The sequence below is a fragment of the Chenopodium album genome, chromosome 10, assembly GCF_948465745.1.
Source record: "Chenopodium album chromosome 10, dcCheAlbu1.1, whole genome shotgun sequence".
In the NCBI taxonomy this organism is placed as follows: Eukaryota; Viridiplantae; Streptophyta; class Magnoliopsida; order Caryophyllales; family Amaranthaceae; genus Chenopodium; species Chenopodium album.
Genome location: NC_137843.1, coordinates 23,575,326 through 23,595,324, shown reverse-complemented (window position 1 = coordinate 23,595,324; position 19,999 = coordinate 23,575,326). Strand labels below are relative to the sequence as shown.

General features: G+C 34.4%; 1 protein-coding gene across 8 annotated transcripts; it reads left to right on the top strand.

The window, feature by feature from the left end:
• Window positions 1-2,762: 2,762 nt before the first annotated feature.
• Window positions 2,763-18,866, top strand: LOC145563820 (uncharacterized). 8 transcript variants are annotated; one of them, XM_081624244.1, is made up of 11 exons: window positions 2,943-3,364; window positions 3,507-3,532; window positions 8,456-8,518; window positions 8,676-8,739; window positions 13,035-13,673; window positions 14,828-15,069; window positions 15,192-15,407; window positions 15,489-15,581; window positions 15,702-15,829; window positions 15,932-16,369; window positions 18,376-18,866. In XM_081624244.1, exons 1-5 carry the CDS (start codon window positions 3,177-3,179, stop codon window positions 13,036-13,038), a joined length of 345 nt encoding a protein of 114 aa, XP_081480370.1. In that variant the 5' UTR covers window positions 2,943-3,176; the 3' UTR covers window positions 13,039-13,673; window positions 14,828-15,069; window positions 15,192-15,407; window positions 15,489-15,581; window positions 15,702-15,829; window positions 15,932-16,369; window positions 18,376-18,866. The 8 variants fall into 8 exon arrangements, with proteins under 8 accessions (XP_081480369.1, XP_081480370.1, XP_081480364.1 ...); XM_081624245.1 differs by lacking the exon at window positions 15,489-15,581 and having other exon boundaries at window positions 2,954-3,364; XM_081624240.1 differs by having other exon boundaries at window positions 2,974-3,532; window positions 15,702-15,805.
• Window positions 18,867-19,999: the final 1,133 nt, after the last annotated feature.

Sequence of the window (19,999 nt, the reverse complement as noted above, 5' to 3'; positions counted from 1 at the left end):
TTGTTGTTATTGTTATTATTATTATTATTTATTTATTAATTAACGCTATGGTCTTATAAATTGTTTTGTAGTTGTTGTTATAATTTTTTATTATCATTAATATTGTTATTGTTTTGTATTTGTTGTTATTATTATTAGTATTGTTATTAGTATTGTTATTATTATTATTATTATTATTAGTATTGTTTTTATTATTTTAATTATAATTATTATTATTATTATTATTGTTTTTATTATTATTATTTTGACATAAAGCATGTTTTGTTTAATTTGTATAGGATATGGAATCTGAGGAAGACGGTGACGGTGTGAATTATAGTGGGAATTTTGTCACCGATACGTTTTTTCCTACATTTGACGATGCTGTTACATGGGCTGAAGGTGTTTCCATAAAATTGAGATTTATATTGGTGAAATCGTCTTATAACAAAACCAGATATGGTCGGCCGTATCGGTATTTGCGATGTGATCGGTCACGAAGGAGCAAGCCGAGAGATTTGGAGAACGCGATACGGAAGGACACCAAAACCAAAGCTAATGGTTGTCCATTCTACATCAAGATATATTATGATGTCAGCACCGAAAGTTGGAAGATCATTGCGAAAAATGATCACACCGGGACACATAACCACCCAATGATTGTGTACCCAGAGGGTCACCGTAAAGTGAGCGGATTGAGTCCGGGTGCAAAACGGGTTGTGCGGGACATGACAAAGGCCAAGGTTGCTCCCCGTAACATCATGTCCACTATTGCCGAGCAATTTCCTGATGATCATCCAAACATCCGACACATTTACAATTGCCGAAATGACTTCAGGATGGAGATGTCCGAAGGAAGAGGAGTTGTTCAGCAATTTCTTCATCTGGCGAGAGAGAGTAAATACATTTACTGGTTCACGAATGACGATCAAGCTGCTCACTAAAATCCCGGTCGACCGCCAACGTCGACTCAAAAATCTTATCAGTCAACACCCCACTACCCTGCCAAATGGTCTTTGTGCCGCAAACCTCAGACAGATCATCTAGAGTCATATCCATGGTGACCGAGCACTCGTCCCGTAACACGTCCGTGCTAGGAGTAGTGGACACCATATTGCCTGCAACCCGTAACCCAAGTATGTTGTACACGTCGTGCAGCAAGATCGTAATCTCCCCAAATGGCATGTGAAAGGTGTTCGTATCTGGCTGCCACCTCTCAACAAAAGCAGAAATCAACGGCCAATCAAGTCTCTTAAACATCAGGTCGGGCAAGTGAGACAACCAACTAGCATCAATCTCCGCAATGGCCTCCACAGATTGACGGCCTCGCCAAGTACACAAGTCAGAACATAACTTTGTCCTACTCAAACAGCGCAAAACACTACGCTCCTGCTCCATCCAGATATACCGTGCCACGTGACCGCCAAAACTAGGGATAACTGACCCATCCTCAGGCCCACCCGGCATCGGTTCCTGCACTAACCATGCCTCTGCAGAGCTGGAAGTAGGCTGACTCGACCCACTACCAACAAATCTCCCAAACTGACCCCTATATACCATATGGAAATCCTGAGGGTCCTGTTCTTCATCCCGGTCACCAGCATGACTACCCGAACATTCGTCTTCCTCGTCAGATATGGGTGCTCCACTTGCAGAGTACAAGGGCCGACTACTACCAGACTGTTGGTCTCTCGACCAACCACTAGTAGACCCGTATTGCTGCTGCTCGAGCTGAACCGGTGAAGATCGAGATGTCTGTCTCCTAACAGACGCATTCAGACGTCGTGATATTGCATGTCGAGCACCAGAACCCTCGATCTACATAAAATTAAAAAATAATCCGATTTTAGTAATAATAATAACCATAATAACCACAATAATAATAACAACAACAATAATAACAACAACAAAAACAACAACAAATACAAATTAACAACAACAAATATAACCTTAACAACAACAATAACTAACAACAACAACAACAACAAATACAAATTAACAACAACAATAACCATAATAACAATAATAATAACACTAATATCAACAACTATAATACTAATCATAATTAAAAATATTAATAATAGTACTACTAATAACACTAATAATAATATTATTATAACAACAACAACAACAAAAAAAAAAAAAAATTAAACAACAACAATAACCATGAAAACCCTAATATCAAATTAGTTTAATAATAATACTAATCATATTTTTAAAAATAATAACACTAATAATAATTATAATAATAATAATAATGATAATAATAATAATAACAATAATAACAATAATAACAACAACAATAATAATAATAATAATAATAATAATAATAATAATAATAATAATATCAACAATAATAATAACAACAATAATAATAATACTAACCATAACACTTCAAAATAACAAAATCCAAAAAAAAAAAAAAAACAAATTAACAACAACAACAATAACCTTAACATTAATAATAAAAACCTAATATCAACAAAATAATAAAAATTATCATATTTTTTAAAATATAATAAGCACAATAATAACAACAACAATAATAATAATATCAACCAAAAACAAAAAAAAAACCAAAATCCGAAAAAAAAAAATCAACAATTTTATTAACGGGCCAAAAAAAAAAAAAAAAAAAAATAGGAACTTCCGCCCAAAAATTCCGGAAGTTCCATGGAGGATCCGCCTGGAATTTCCGGATCCTCCATGGAACATCCGGAAATTCTGGGCGGATGTCACACTTCCGCCCAGAATTTCCGGATGTTCCATGGAGGATCCGGAAATTCCAGGCGGATCCTCCATGGAACTTCCGGAATTTTTGGGCGGAAGTTCCTGGATCCGAAAATAAAAAAAAAAACAAATACCTCGTCTCCACCATCGCCGCCGCCGCCTACGCCCCTGCCACCAGCGCCGCCGAAGGTCCTCCCTCCGAATCTCAGCCTAATCCGCCTCGAATCACCCATTTTCTTTTGTGTTTATGATGATTGTTGTTTTTTTAAAAATTGAAGAACAATTTAGGAATTTTTTTTTTTTAAAAAAATTGTTTTAGAGAGTTAGAGAGTAAGAGAGTTTGAGAGTAAGAGAGTTAGAGAGAGAAGTAAAGAAGTGAGAAATATTGGTCGGAAAGGAAAAACCGTATTTATATATTAGGGGTAAAATTGGAATTTCAAGAAAAAAGGGGAACATTACCCGGTAAAATGGGAGCGACAAATAACAACCCTCAAAAACCCCAATTAATTAAACTGGTGCCCTATTCAACAATTGCAACAATTCTCTGCTCTAGCTCCTCACACTCAACTGCCCATAATCATCAGCGTTTCAGGGTGTTTCTCGCTCAACTTCAACGAATTTCGGGGGATTTGCTTGTCACTTTCATAAATTTCAGGCAATTGGTCTTCAATTTGCTTTACAATTTGTTGATATTTATACATCGATCGTTTTTGGCTTACCTTAATTCTCACAAGTCCTAAAATTTCGTTAAAATTGTGTATCTTTCTTTGCATGTCTTCGATTTTGAATTGGAGTAGAACAAGAATCAGTCTCTTGTTGCAAGGTAATTTTTTGCCCTTAATTAGATTAATTAATTTGTTTTTATGTCTTTTTTTCGTGAATTCTGCTTTAAAAATTAAGGTTCTCCTGTTTTTTTTTTTTTTGTAGTTTTTTTTATGGGTGTTTGTTATGAATTTTATGGCGTTTTCTAGGGTTTTAGTTTGAGAATTTTCTGTACTAATGTTACTATAGCTTTGAATTTTATGGCTTTGCTTGTGAATGACACATTCTTGTTTTGATGATTGTTTTGAGTTGTTTGGAAAAGCTGACTGTTAGCTAGCTTGAAGGGGTGTTAGCGTGGTGGTGGATCAACTACTAATTTAACTGCCCTTCTCTCTCTCAGAATATGTTATATGAATTTATGATGGTTTTATTTATGTGGGTGATTCTTTGGTTCAGTACTTGGTTTTTTTTTTTTTGTTTTTTACTGTTTCAAAGTTATATCTTATCTCTTTTTTTGCCTTAAAATTTGATCTTATTATGGGTTGGGAGTTTGGAGATAAGCAGCCTCCTTCATTTTGGTTTTGCTTCAGTATATGGAAACTTCTATACTTGCTATCTATGTTACTCGGGTTTGAGTACTTCCGTAGAACATGGTGACATGATGAAGTATTGGATTTAGGCTTTTTGCCTCAAATGTAATTTCTATGCATTTACCAGTATCATATTTCTATGAATTTTCAGAATGTTGAGGATTCAACTTAGTTGCTTAATTTTTTTTTTTTTTTTTTTTTTTTGACACAGGCTAAAACATAAGAAATAAACAACTACTCTAAGAAATTAAACAGCATGGGTAAATTTGGTCTTGAGACTATAGCATTTGTTGTAGCCATCTTCGCCAATTTGTGTGCTTCCTCAACCTTTGATCTTTGCTCCTTTCGAACTATACACCATGTCAAATTCTTACCAATCTTACCTATTTCATCAATGGTCCAGAGTATTGATTTTTCTTGTAAATCCTTTCCTTGTAATATGTCTACCAACTTACTAGCATCGGTTTTGATGATAAGGCTCTGAATACCTGCTTCCCAGCACCATTGCAGAGCTTCTAAACAAGCAATTGCCTCTGCCTGTAAAGCTGAGTTTGCTACTCCATAGGAGCAACCTTGCAGTTCTGTTACCTTCCCATCATACTCTATGACCCAACCAGCACCCCTTCTTCTAGTGTTCTTGTTCCAAGCCCCATCTACTTGAACCGTAAATCTTCTTGTGCCCATTTCAAGTCTACCTAGGCTTGCAATCTTGTAGCCAGGGGGAGCACTCACCTCACCCTCACGTGGGTGAAGGAATTCCAGCTCCTGAGAGTCTTTATTTTCAAAGTCAGACTGATCTTGCACACTTTTCTCTACCCTCTCAAGGATTACATTTATATGGGTTCTATTTCCCTGGAAGCTAAAATCATTCCTAGACTTCCAGATTTCCCATATTGTAGCTATGAAGGTAGTGATACGTTTACTACCTTTTCCATCCAGAGTTAGAAACTGTTGTATATACCACTGTATCCACTCGTTGATTGAGATGCTAGGACTGATAGTAGGGATGATGCCAAGACTACCACATTGCCACACTCGGTTTGCCACTACACAGAATCTGAGAGCATGGTTAATACTCTCTTCCTCACCACATATCTCACAAGCTTCATTCTCACAAATGTTGCGGATCTTGAGATTACTCTTTACAGCTAGCCCATTATAGAAAATTTTCCATATAAAAACTTTACACTTGGGTAACAAATTTTGCTTCCACAGGAATTTTAAAAAGGAAATCTCTGATTCCCCAATTCTGTCATTTTTTTCCATATGTTTCATGAGAAACGCATAACCCGACTTAGTTGTAAATTTTCCCGAGCTTGTGTGATCCCAGTGCAGCAAGTCATCAATTTCTCTCCCTGGAAGCTCAATGGCTCCTATTTCAATAGCATCTCTTGCACTAAAGGCCTTCCTTAAATCAGCTCCCTTCCAAGACCAAGAAGATTTATCAATAAACCTATTCACCTTCCAAATCATAGCTTGTCTCAGAGTAACATCTGAGTTTGCTTCCGGAGTCCTACCATTAACCCATCTATCCTTAAACACACCTATATTCTCACCATTTCCCACCTTCCACGCATGACCCTTAATGAATTTAGACTCACTTTTCCTAATTCCTCTCATACCCCATGACATATTAGTAATGCAGCCTTGTTGTACCTTCCCATTCCTTAACATCGACCCCCCTTTAGTAGAAAAAACTTTTGCCACTAATAGCTGAGGGTTGTTATGCATTCTCCAGGATTGCTTCATTAGTAGAGTTGCTTAATTTGAAAAATTCAATGTTTGTTAGCTGTGCTAGCAATTGTGTTGTCTATCTTCTTAGCGAGGCATGGTTTACCTTAAATTTACTCACTTAACATGATCATTTTTTAGAAGAGAGTAGTGTATATATTATCTAGGAATATATGTACCTAGGGTAAAAGATTTTTGAAGAAGAATTATTTGCTTATTGGATTTCTGTAATTTTAGTACCGTCTGAATGATGTCTGATGGAGTCCATTAAAAAAATTATTAGGAAAGGGCGATACAAGTCTGATGGTGAAATTTGTGTGTGGCTGCAGCATAGGTGATTGCATAGGCTGTCCAGTTTGCTTTTAGAATATAATAAGCTGATTTGGAATTCTGGACATAGAATTTTTTAGTACATTGGGGACAGCCGGACCAATGTTTCATAATTGCATCATGGTGATGGATATGGGAAGGCCTAGGGATGTGATTTATTGGCTCATGCTCTTTGTTTTGACTTTTGATGTCTGTATGGCCATTGCTGCAATTAGGGGTGTCCATTATTCGGATAAAAACCGAAATCCAATCCAATCCAAACCGAATTATCAATTCGGACCGGATCCAAACTTTAAATCGGATCGGATCGGATTGAATTTTTTTGAAAATTCGGATTTTCCGATCGGATCGGATTGACCTTGTTCGGATCCAAAATACCGAAATAACCGAATTATGAAAGTGTTATTTTACAAAAAAATATTGTTAATATTAATCATGTTAAACTATGTTCATGATTATAATAATATTAACAATGTAAACCTATGTTTTTAATACTTGTATAAATCATGTACTACTATACTTTCAAGAATTGAATTTTATTATTGCAATTTTATTTTTGTAATCGCATTAGACCCAAAAAATTTAGCAATGTATTTTAATTCGGATTTTCGGATTGGATCCAAATAACTGAATTATAATTCGGATTGGATCGGATCGGATTTGGTAAGTAATTCGGATCGGATTGGATTTGAAAACTAAAAACCGAAATTCATTTCGGATCGGATTGGATTTGGGCTAAATCCAAACCGAAAACCGAATGGACACCCCTAGCTGCAATTCCGGATTAATGATTCTTTAATGGTTTATCATCTACTGATTAAATCAGGCATTTAGTCATTAAGGTATATTGATAACATTTTAATATGATAAAATGACTAAATGGAATTTTAGGGTTTTATTTTGGAATTCTTTACTGGATATGACATTAGTGACATTATTGAAGGCTCCATAAAGTTTTCGATAAAAAAAATTGGTCCAAAGAAAAGCAACACAGGAGCTAACACAAAGTATTTAGAATTAGTTGAGAATCTATGTCCAAGTAGAAGTAAATATGATAAAATTAGAATCAGTTGCATCTTTGTGAAGTCAAATTTGGAATAACCTATAAATTCTAGGACCTGCTTTTAAGGGCATTCATAGGACCTGCTTTTAAGGTTGAAGGTGAACCAGATTTTGAATCTGGGCCACCAGGAGATGGATTAGAATACCTGAGACGTGTCAGGTATACTTCATGCTCTTTTAAGTTTCCTTGCTTCATATTATTAAAAAAAAAAAATATTTTGATGAGAATCTATTCATCAATTTTAATATTATTGAGCATTCTTTATTGGGCAGACCCCTGCTATTTCGATATAGAGCATTTAATTTGATGAACTTGCAATTAAATCCCATTAGCATCTTAGTAGAAAGCTCTGTTGTATTCCATGTAAATAAAAATATTAATGTCTTTTGTCAATAGTGTCATTTCCAAAGCAAATGAGTGCAAAAGCTCTATTTCATATCTATTGTTTGCTGTTATGACTTATTCTGAACTATGGAGTATACAAGAATAGGAAAAGAGGTTCAGTTCAGGTACAAAAAACCTATATTATTAACTATAAAATGAGTGTTGGAACAACTTATTGATGATGTCATGATTGCTACCCGTTCATAGGATTGCCTTTGCGTAATAAACCTTTTTTTCTTTGTTCTTCTCTTGAAACAAGCAACAATCTAATCTAAAAAGTAGACACATTGGGTTACATTCTAATAACTTGTGGGTTATGTACTCCTACTTTCAGTTATCAGAGGCCAAAGAACCTGTCTCATTATGTCTTAGAGCATTTGATTTCCAGAAATAACATTGGCTTTTTATTTATTTATTTTATTTTATTTTTCCCATTTGAGATATGATCTGTTTAGGAAATAAGCCAATGTATTTATCTTAGAAGTCGAAAGCAAGTAGCAGTCACCAACATTCATCAAATGAGTGGGGATCAACTACTAATTTGACTGCCCTCCTCTCTCTTAGAATATGTTATATGAATTTATGATGGTTTTATTTATGTGGGTGATTCTTTGGTTCAGTACTTGGTTTTTTTTTTCCTCTATTGAATGAAGTGTATTTTAAAGGTTTTGTTTGTATGGCCATTGCTGCAATTCCAGATTAATGATTCTTTACTGGTTAAGGCCTTAATTATATTGATCACTTAATTGTACTCTTTTCATTAAGGCCTTTTGTGTGCTAAATTGCTCTGATGTTGCTATGTCATCTGTTGGACTCAGTTTTAACTCAGACTTTGCTTCCTTTAAACTGTCAAAGTTTACTAACACTACATTTTCTGTTTTTCCAGCGTTGTTCAGGAGCTGGATTTGCACGATTTTCTGCTCATACTGTACTTTTGTAGCAAAAGAAGGTACACTCTACCTTAGATATTAGCTCACTAATATTGTATAATGCACTTTTAAAAGCTTTACATATGACATACATATGTGTAAGTGCATTCATACTTAAAGACTTTGCATCCTTTAAAATTTTAAAGTTTACTAACACAACCTTATCTATTTTTCCAGCCTTGTTCAGTAGCTTGATTCCCACGGGCTGTCTGCTCTTAGTGTATTTTTGCGGCAAAAGAAGGTACTTTATCTTAGATACTCTTTAAAAATCCCTTTTGACATACTATATTACTTAGATATCCTATTCATGAATTGTTGAGCAAAGCAAATGACTTGCATAATGGATGATCTTACTGTGTTTCTAAATTTATTTTCTTTGTTTAAGTCCTTATTATATGCCATGATAAAAAGGAATGTTATATAGACTAGCTAGATGCATTAATCTGATTTTTGTAGTTTTTTATTTTATTTTTTTATTTTTTTTATTTTTTTATGGATGCTTGTAAAATGATTTTTTATAATGTCATTGTTTATAATAAACTATATATTTCTTTGTAGACATGGATACTAGTTGGATTGATTTACCAATAGGTGATCCTGGTTATTATAAAGGTTGCATGAAATTCTTGAAACTTGCTAAAGAGACTCTTTTACCAAATTCATTGGAAACTAAATGCCCATGTAATAAGTGCAAGTTAAATAAAGCGAATTCTGTAGAAGAAGTAGGAGGGCATATTTTACTTTATGGTTTTTATAAAAACTATAGAAATTGGATATTTCATTGTAAAGATGAAGGGAGTAAGACCCATGATCTAAGTAACGATCTAGCAAAGGAAGTAGGTCGAGATGATATGGACGGGTTACTAAAAGCAGCTGAAGATCCATCATTAAGATGACAATTAATGAAGATCCTCAAGATCCATCATTAAGTGAACCAATTAATGAAGATGACAATTCATATGACATGGATGAGGGGTTTACCATAAATCGCGAGGTAGATGATGAGTATCAATTAATTTTCTCAAATGAAGAACAGGCAAAGTATAAACATCTCATGGAAGCTTCTGAGAAAAAGGCTTGTACGAGGGGTGTACTACTTTTTCAAAACTATCATTTCTATTGCACTTGTTTCACCTAAATTGTATGTTCCATTGGTATGCTGAGTCATTTAATAAATTGCTTGAACTTCTAATTGACACATTTCCCATTATTAAGGATTTTCCATCGTCTTATTATGAAGGCATGAAGATAATAAATGATTTGGGTTTAGGATATGAGAAAATCCATGCATGTCCAAATGACTGCATGTTATATTGGGGCGAATTCACGGATAAAAGTGAGTGTCATGTATGCCATACATCAAGGTGGAAAAGTGTGAAAGGAAAGGAGGGTGATGTAAATGAGAAAGGAAAAGAAGCATGTAAGAAAGGCGAGGCAGCTAAAGTAATGCGGTACTTTCCCCTTATCCCTAGATTAAAGAGGCTTTACATGTCATCTAAAATTGCGGAGGACATAAGATGGCACTTTAATCGTAAGGATGATAAGATTCTACGACACCCTTCTGATGGTGAGGCTTGGAAAAAATTTGATGAAAAATATACAGAGTTTGCCGCTGATCCTCGCAGTGTTAGATTGGGCCTAGCGAGTGACGATTTTAATCCATATCGTCTTATGAATACAAATTATAGCACATGGCCGGTGGTCCTTATTCCCTATAATTTACCACCATGGCTTTGCATGAAATCATCATCCTTTATTCTTTCTATAATTATTCCCGGTATGGATATTGATGTGTACTTGCAACCACTAATACATGAATTGAAATTGTTGTGGGAAGGTGTTGATGCTTTTGATTCTTATAGTGGAAGCAACTTCAAAATGCGAGCAGCCCTACACTCTACTATTAACGATTTTCCGGCATATGCCATGCTCTCAGGTTGGAGTACAAAAGGCTACAAAGCTTGTCCTTCTTGCATGCATTCTACGTATTCAGATAGATTTGGTGGCAAAATTATCTACCCTAGGCATTGAAAATGGCTGCCTATCGATCACCCATATCGTTCACAAGCTAATTTGTTTAATGGGAAAGAAGAATATGGTATTGCTCCAATTCGTACCATACCAGCGGGGCCGAAGTTTTGAAGCAACAAGAAGGGGTAAAGTATGTATATGGGAAGTCAAAAAAAGTTCCAAAAAAAAGAGGGAGAAAAGCTGCCAATGAACTTGATGATGATTGCGATCCCGATGGTGATGATGTTCTGTGGAAAAAGAAAAGTACATTTTTAAATTAGAGTATTGGGAGCATAATCCTCTTAGACATAATTTAGATGTTATGCACATCGAAAAGAATGTGTCCGATATTTTATTAGGAACTCTTTTAGATATGGATAATAGTAGAGATGATGAGAGTGGCAGAGAAGCCTTAGAGAAGTTGAATATAAAGCCTCATCTATGGATCAACCCTGAAGGTTACATCCCGCTGTCTGATGAGGAAAAAGAACGATTTTTGAAAGTCATGAAAATATGAAAGTTCCTGATGGATATGGGTCTAATTTCCAAAGATGTGTGAATCTAAAGCAGCGGAAACTTATTAATATGAAAAGTCACGACCATCATATTCTCATGCAAGATATCCTCCCGGTTGCTTTAAGGGCGTCGAATGCCACAAAAGTTATTGATTTGCTTGAGGAGTTGTCAGACTTTTTAAAAAAAATATGTTCAGCAACTATAGATACAAGAGAATTAGATACCATTCAATCAAAGCTCGTGTTGACTCTTTGCAAGTTAGAGAAAGAATTTTTACCAACATTTTTTACAATCATGGTTCATCTACTAATTCATTTAGTGGATGAGGTCAGACTTGGCGGACCAGTTCATTACAGATGGATGTATCCTATTGAAAAGTGATTTTTTAAATAATAAAAATAATAATAATTGTTATTATTATTATTATTATATCTTATTTTTTAAGTAATAATTTTCCCAAAATTTCTTAATTCTTTCACATTCACATACATAATCATTATTATAATTCAAGGTACTTGGCCTTTTTAAAATCTCATGTAAGCAATAAAGCTCAACCGAAAGGATCTATAGCGGAAGGTTACCTTTTGTGGGAGACAATTGCATTCTGTTCGAGATATTTAGAAAGTGTTGAGACTATATTCAATAGACCTAGAAGGAATGAAGATGGTGTATCAAACATTGACAACTATCTGTATAATTCTGGTGGTCGTGTCGTTGGAAAGAAAGAAAATGTCCGTTTAGATGATAGAAGTTTAAAGCAAGCACATCGCTATGTTTTACTTCATTCTGATGAACTGACACCGGTGCTTGAGTAAGTAGCATTATGTGTTTCTTTAAAGCTCACTAATATTTACTGGTTATTAACATAACATTTTCAATCTCAATAGTGAGTTTATAAAACAAAAACGGCAAGAGAATGATGTTGGAGGATCTCAAGATAATGATTCTATTGAAAATCAGTGGATAATTAATGAATTCGCAGATTGGTTGTAAAGCCAGGTTATATGCTTTTACATTTAGGGTTGTTTTTTTTTTTTTTTTTTTTTTTTTTTTTTTTTTTTTTAATTTCATTTTATACAAATATGTTAGTCTAACTTTATTATACTTGAATTATAGGTTCATAATTTAGATGATAGCACAGTAGAAGGAAAGTTAAGAAAAGCCTTAGCTGGTGGCTTGAGTAACCGCGGGAAAAAGATGAAAAGTGTTATTATCAATGGTTACAAATTTGATATTGCGGATCGTGAGCGATTTCGAACAACTCAAAATTCAGGAGTCATGGTGGAAGCCGAGGGTCAAGAATACTATGGAAAACTCAAAGAAATTTTTGAATTAGATTATTATGGTTCTTTTAAGGTTGTATTGTTTCGTTGTGATTGGGTCGATATTCGTAAGGGTGTCAAAACAAATTCAAATGGAGGTGTTCGTGTCAATTTCTCAAAATTGATGCACACTGGTCGATTTTCGCATGATGATCCATTTGTTTTCTCATCTCAAGCAAAACAAGTTTTTTATGTTGAGGATGAGATACAAAAAGGATGGTGTCATGTCGTGAAGACTAAGCCTAGGGACTTGTTTGATGTACCTGAATAATTTGTTTATAATTTGTTTATAACTATTAGTATTGGATTTTCCTAATATTTCATCTTGCAATAGTTCACAATATTGTCAATGTCTTGATAATCCTGAGAATAAGTGTTGTTGTTCTTGTTTCTGAAAGTTGCTTTTATGTATTGAACTCACTGTGCGACTTCTTATTTCATCAGTTTTAATCAACTGTGCTTACTATATTCAATACTTGTTTCTTATTTCAACTCTAATATATTTCTCATTTATTTTTCTTATTTCATACTTCAGTTTATATATACTAATACTTTTGTTTTCTTGGTTTAATATTTTTGTTGTCTTGCATGGTTTCTTAATTCGTAACTAATGTATTAATCTTATTGTCACGCTTATATGATTTTTGATTTATGATGTTTTTAATAACTTATCTTGCGAATTTATCAGGTAAAATATGACGTATCGAAGCAAGAGAGCAAGGGACATACTTGCTACCACAGCCAAGTCACGTGATCCAATATCATCACAGTCACCAATTATCACTATTGCACATACTTCTTCTGCTGCTGAAGGTCCACAACCCGCCAAAAAAAAGCTAGAAAGTCACCACAAACTGAGGTTCTTAGGGATGACAAATGGGGACCTTTTTCTCCACCCATTACCACTACAAAATGTGACCAACCACCACCTAAAAATTTAGGATCCATTTGGAAAAACCCTCCTGGTTCAACATTGAGTTTAGTTAAGGAAGCAGTTTCAGGTCAGCAGAAAAAATACCCACCAAAAGTTTCATCATTAGTCGTCCCACCTAATATTCCACAATCAATTGCACCAGACTCATTGAACTCCCCTTCTACTTCTCACAAACCTCCTAAGCGCCCAAACCCTCGACACGAGGAATCCAGAACCGTGAAACAGGTGCTGTGAAAACTTCAGCAACAGCTCCACAGGATAATCAAGAAAGACATAAAAGTGGAAACGAATAAGAAGAGATCCCGAAACAATCTAAGACTTTACGACCAAAAGCACTTCCGGATTGGCCTGTAGACATAGATTTCGACGACAAGGAGGAGGTTCTAACCATAGGTAAATATTTTCTATTTAAGTTGTCTACTGCTGCTTGTTGCTGTCTTAGTCTTTCTTTCTTTTTATTTTCTTGAGTATTTGTGCTGATTGCTGTTTTGGTCTACTGGGATTACTTTACAATTCTTGCCATGTATTTGTCTATCATTTCATATTTAAACCAGGAAGCATTTAGTCAGAATTGTTCAATTGATTTCCTTAATAGTCTGTTGTCATCTCTTATGCCAGAGAACATATTTCTTTTTCCTCTGAGTTTGTAACAACTTTGTTAGTTCAATTTTGTTGGCTCATTGCATTTGTTATTCTTCTATAAAAGGATGGTTTCAAGTTTTGTTATTGTCTATGATTAAATAGGCTTATGTGCTTGAGACTTTGGATCAGTTGAGTTTTTGTGCCATTCATTTTCCCGTCTGCTGCCTAACTTAAAACCTTAGTATCTGACTTGACATATTCTGAATAACATTGAAGGAAATGCTTGTTCATAATATGTTTTTAAAGCTGAAGCTACTGCTTTGTTTAGGCATACTTAATGAGTTTTGTTAGAGCAGAAATTATTCATTTGTTGAGGACTTGAGGGAATTATGTGCACGAACACCTTGGAGTCAATTTTCACTAATGTTGGAATCAAGAACTTCGTGGAACTTGTAGTGCTTATCCCTGTCCTTACGCCTAAAGCTAAGCACTTTGTACAAGTAGGTAATTATGGACTTGCAGTAGCATTGTTTCTTCGTTTGTTCTTGACATTTGGTTGATGTACAAACCATATAATATTGATGTTGATGTACAAGCCAACAGTCCATCAGTAAATTGTGGCTGATATTGATGTTGCTTTTATTTGATGAGAGCACAACTAATATAATAAGATGATGATATGATGAGATAATTTTACTGGCTAAAGGCGCTAAAGGCATCAAAGGAGAGGAATTGAAATCGAGCATAAATGTAACCAATGTATTGACACACTGGCACTTATAATGTAACCCATAGTACCTTGTTGGTGCTTAGTTGCTGTTGTGCCCTTGCTGCCCTTGCTGTTTAGTCTGACTATACCTTTATTTAGCACCTGCACATACCTTCAGATTGCCATTGATTTTGCTTGCTAATCCTCACTGTTTCATACATTTTTTAAACTGATTATTTTTTTTAACTTAATTTAGATGCCAAGGGTAATACTACATTAGTAAGTGGTATTATTCTGCCAATTGACGTATGGAGTAATAACGGCGTACAGTACTATGTCGAATTCAATGATTTATGCCAGCCAATTAGGAAAGGTGGTCATATTTTGGTTAAATTCATTAGTATGATTGCGAAGATGGAGTCACATTGTCCAGTTGGGGAAAAAGATTGGCATGCAATCAACAAGCATTTCAAAGGGAAGATAATTACAGACATAGGAGTAAGTATATTCGTCCCTAAGACATCCCCTTTCATTGCCTAAACACACATACTTAGCCGGTCTCTTACTTCTAATAGATTACTTACTGATTTATATTTTTAACTAATTATTTTACTTTATAGAAGGACCGCTTTGTGATTCCTCCTGGTGCGGAATATGACAACCAAGCTCTCAAGCGTGCCAATAAATGTTGGAGACAGTTCAAATACTCTCTGAAACAGATTTATTACAAGTCATTAGAGAAGAAATTGGATGAGATGTGTAATAATGTGCCACATGGAATTACCAGTAGTAACTGGGTTAAGTTGGTGAAATATTGGGATTCGGATTACGGGAAAGTAAGGACAATATTTAGCTTACTGTTTACTCTATTAATATTAATTAATCTCTAAAAAAAAAATTTGAAAATGTGAGTGCAGACTATGTCAGCATGCGGTAAAAAAGCACGAGCTTCTCAAAATCAGTTTCATAGATCTGGCTCTAAAAGTTTTGCAAACTAACAAGCTGATTATGTATGTAATATATGTGTCATTTTATATTTACTTAGGATGTTAGTAAGAGCAAAGCCAGGTTTTATGCAGTATATATTGTTGTACATATCTTTAATGCTTGTTTTGCTTTATTATTTATAGGAAGATGAACATGGACAGAAAATGAGCTTGTTAGCGTTGTGGATTAAAACCCATATGGGTAAAGACGAAGCTTTCTTTCTAACACAGTCACTCAAGATTTTGTGGTATGGTTTTGTGACAGATTTCTGGTATGATTTTGTGCAGATTTTGTTGTATAATTTTGTGCAGATTTTGTTGTATAATTTTGTGCAGATTTTGTGGTCTTACATTACTCCTAAATGTTGGTGTAGGATGATGTTAAAGCTAAGGTTGAAGAACTGAGGATGATACACCCCAAGATGTCTGAACAAGAGCTCGAAGATGAAGCGTTTCAGCAAACTATGTACCGCGATGAGATTCCCGATCGTCTGGTGGGTTACGGACTAGGGGTTAAAAAGGGGGACATTTTCGGAGTGCGTGGTGTGTTAAGGAAGGAAGGGTATGGAAAAGTTCAAAAGAGGACTATTGTGATGGATAGTGTTAAAGAAGAAGTGAATGCTTTGCACAAAAAAAATGATACACTATCTCAAGAAAATGAAAAGCTGAAAGACCAGGTCGGACACAACAATCTTCTTCTTAAAGCACTTGTTGGACAGTTTTCTGAGATTGTAGGTGTAGTTCGTCAAGGGAATAGATCTCTAATTCTTCTAAAGAAAACATCCGAATTCTTAGAAATGGCAAACCACCAGGTAACAAAGTCGCATTTCTCTTTATATCATGTGTTGTGTTTAGATGCTAGAGTCTCTATTTCTGTGGAACAAAAGTCTTATAATGCATGGCTCATATTGATGGTTAAAAATTGTATGAACCGATGAACTGCCCCCTTTCCTTTTATCTAATGAACTGCCTTACTTCTCTGTTTTCTCATCACTTTACAACTTCTGTATTTTGAATTTCTTGTTGGACTTGTTCTGTTTGCTTGCTTAGACAGTTGTTGGTTTTTAGGAATCAAATAAGAACTGCCTTATTTGTAGTTCTTGCCAATCCCCAATCTGCCTTATTTGTATTAAACAGGATTGTGAACTGTTTATTCTTCTGCTTTTGTGTGGGTAAATATTTGGCCTCCCGTTAGGTGATGGTTTTGATATTTGGTCTCAAGTTGGTATGCCCTTATTTAGCATGCCAAATTTAACAGATTGTCCCATCCATCTTGTTGCCATAGCTTAGGCCGAGTGCAGTGCCTTTAGTTTCTAAGCTTTGGACTGAGGTAAGCAGAGCAACCCATGCTTGCCTTGGCTCATTATCTACCCTTAAACTGAATACTAAGCTGAAATCCAGAACTGAATCCAACTCTGAATTTCAGAACTGAATTCAGAGCTGAATTTCAGAATTGAAAATCAGATTTGATACATTTATACTTTAGTTTAATTGATCTGTATCGCTGTGATAATGCATGCTCAGAATTAATACCATGAAAACGTTATTGCAAAAGGACCTCTCAGATTATCAGATCTTAACTGAAAATCAGAACTGAATTTGATATAGTATTTGATTTTAAGATAGTATTTGCTAGTATCCTAATCAAATAGTTTCATGTGTTGGTTGTGTCTTTTCTTATGTCTCTGTTCACTTATGCTAATGGATAATAAATGATTGTAATGAGCTTGGTTGTTTTAATTAGTATATATGAGCAGAGCCATTGTGCCAGGTTTCAAGTTTTGTTATTCTTGAAAATTGATTTAAGAGAAAGATAGAAAGGATTCGGTTGGTGAGTTCATTGCTGATTTGCATAAATCTTATATTTACAAGATAAGTTGTCCTTTAATTAAACCTAACTAATGGGCATAGAAATAACTAGTAAGCTAAGTGACAAGAGTAAGATTGCAGGATATGTCCTTAAGTTGTTGCTTAGCAGACTAATCTGATTTCAATATATGTTTGGTCTTTCATGCAATCAAGTTCACTCTTGAGTTCTTGTATGCTTAAAGCTTATTTACAATTGGTGAATGAAATGGCTATTTTAAGTTGTTAATAATCTGATAGGGGTTATTGTGCTTCAAATGCATCTGAATGCACACAAATATATCTTTTATGAGAAAGCTGTAAAAAATTATGTATGCTAAAGTTTTTTTTTTTTTTTTTTTTTTTAGTAATGCAAAAGAAATTTAACGAGGTAGTGTCCAATTATAAGCTACTCTTGTGCTATTATAATCTAGAAATCAGAAGTAAACAAATAGTTCAGAATAATCTGACAGAATAAAATGCATAATGTCTTGGTCTACCAAGTCAGATTCGGATAATTTCTTTGCTTGCCTGATGCTACTAAATTCAGCAAACTTACTGTCCTACTTGTAATTAAACATGTCTTGCTTAATCTGAATAATTGATCTTAGCTCTATATTTTGCCTATATTTTAGTTCTGATCAGAAATTTATTTTCAACCTACAATTTATGCACTAATATTGCAAGCTCATTTCTCAGTAATTTCATATATAGAGAAATGCAGAGTATTAGTTTTTGTTCATTTCTTTTTTGTTGATATAGCAGAAACAGTTCCTGCTTTTACATTCCATGTGGAAAATTGTTGATACCCAATATAATTCTTTATTTATTAGCAACTGGGATAGTTTTGGACTGAGAAAGTGATGTGTGTGTGTATAAGCCAATATAATTCAGAGCTTGTATGTTTGTGTGTGTATATAAGGCTATATTGTGTAATATACTAATTTATACTTTGTATTTTTTTTTTTTGAAGATTGGAAAAGGCAATGTAGGAGCAACAAGAGAGTAGGCCGGGACACTTGAGCATCAAAACAAGCGACTATATCGTCTATAACGCCATCATCTATCTATTTTGGTTTTTAGTCTTATTTATATTAGTGATGTATTTATTTAGGGACAAGCTACTATAATATGCGACTTTTATTTTTATTAATTGTGTTGATGTTTTCTTTTATTTATAAATTTGGTAATTTAATTAATATGTATTCTTATTATTGTTGATTAATTATTGTTTTTTTTTTAATCTGATCTAGTTATATAGAATATTTGTTTACTTTAATTTTAATGTTATTAATTTAATTTATGATAAATTTAAATAACTATAATGTATGTATGATGGTAATAATTTAATAAAAGGAAAAAAAAAAGAAAAAAAAAAGCTTAAAAAAAAAATTTTAGACGCTTTTTAATGTCTACATATTTTGCATATTTTCACATTTCAAGAGTTTCCAGCCATACCATAGGCTGACACGAATAAACGCAAGACAACAAAAAGCATCGCTAAATTTGAGTATGTGGACGCGTAAAAGCGTCGCTAAAAAACTACACAAATTTGGGATAATGCGCGAAATTAGTATTTTTCGACACTTTTTCAGCAGCGTCGAGAAATATTTTTTCGACGCTTTTTAGCGTCGAAAAAAGACCTAAAAAGCGTCTAAAAAACACGCTTTTTGTAGTAGTGATATTTATTTATGGCATGTTAGAGAGCATGTTTAATTAAACTGAATGTTTAATTTGGTTTGGAATATTGAAAAGGAATTTTATTATGGTTCATATAATTTTTATTGATGCTTTAAGCATGAATAAGGAGCTATATAAGTGTTTATGTACACGAGGAATAAATTGTATGTTGGTGCCTTAGTGCACTTAAGGTGTTTTTAACACCGAGGGATAGGATTTGTGGCGCTTTATGCGTTTAAGGTGTCATTGGCACCGAGGTAGAATTAAAAAGAGTTCAACATTAATTATTATATGGTCATTAATTATTCAAGAATTAAATTGGTATATTGAATTGTTTGATTAATTATTGTTGATTGAATGATTATGGTTTGAGAGTCATCACCGAGTTTAATAATCTGTAAATAACGTAAAGTGAAAGAGATTACGCTCCAAAACTTTTGGAACGTATATACCTTGAGTATGAACTTATGGGGGGAGGTATGGGGTTTCATATTTAACCATGACTTCTACTGGAGTACAGAACGCTGTACATTCCTTTTTATTATTATGCGCATGAATTCCGCCACTTACAAGTGGTCTTTGATGCTGGCACGGTTAGCTCCTGTGTCAGTAACCTCAATTTATTTGGGGGAGGTTAGTGGGAAACCCGTTCGATGGGTAATCAACGCTAAATAAATTATTTAGTGTCTAGTGAGAACTTTTATTGAATGTGGTATGCTTGAAAAACGGGTGCAATAAGGTAAGTCATGTGTTGATAGGGAATTGTATGCTAGTGTGTTAATTACGCTTATGTACTCAGCTTTGCTGATTGTGTGTTTTGTGTATTTGTTGGCCTTGTCTTTATCATGGCCATATGATGACCCATTTTTAATGGAGAGTAGTGGAAATAGGTAGAGATAAGCTTTTCAGGTGATGAA

Excerpts from the sequence above, each read along its gene's own strand:
- LOC145563820 (XM_081624245.1), top strand. The coding sequence starts at position 14,974 with ATGATTGCGAAGATGGAGTCACATTGTCCAGTTGGGGAAAAAGATTGG. Across the intron at positions 15,070-15,191 it reads AGATAATTACAGACATAGGA|AAGGACCGCTTTGTGATTCC; the intron begins GTAAGTATATTC and ends TTTACTTTATAG. Across the intron at positions 15,830-15,931 it reads GGTTTTGTGACAGATTTCTG|GATGATGTTAAAGCTAAGGT; the intron begins GTATGATTTTGT and ends ATGTTGGTGTAG.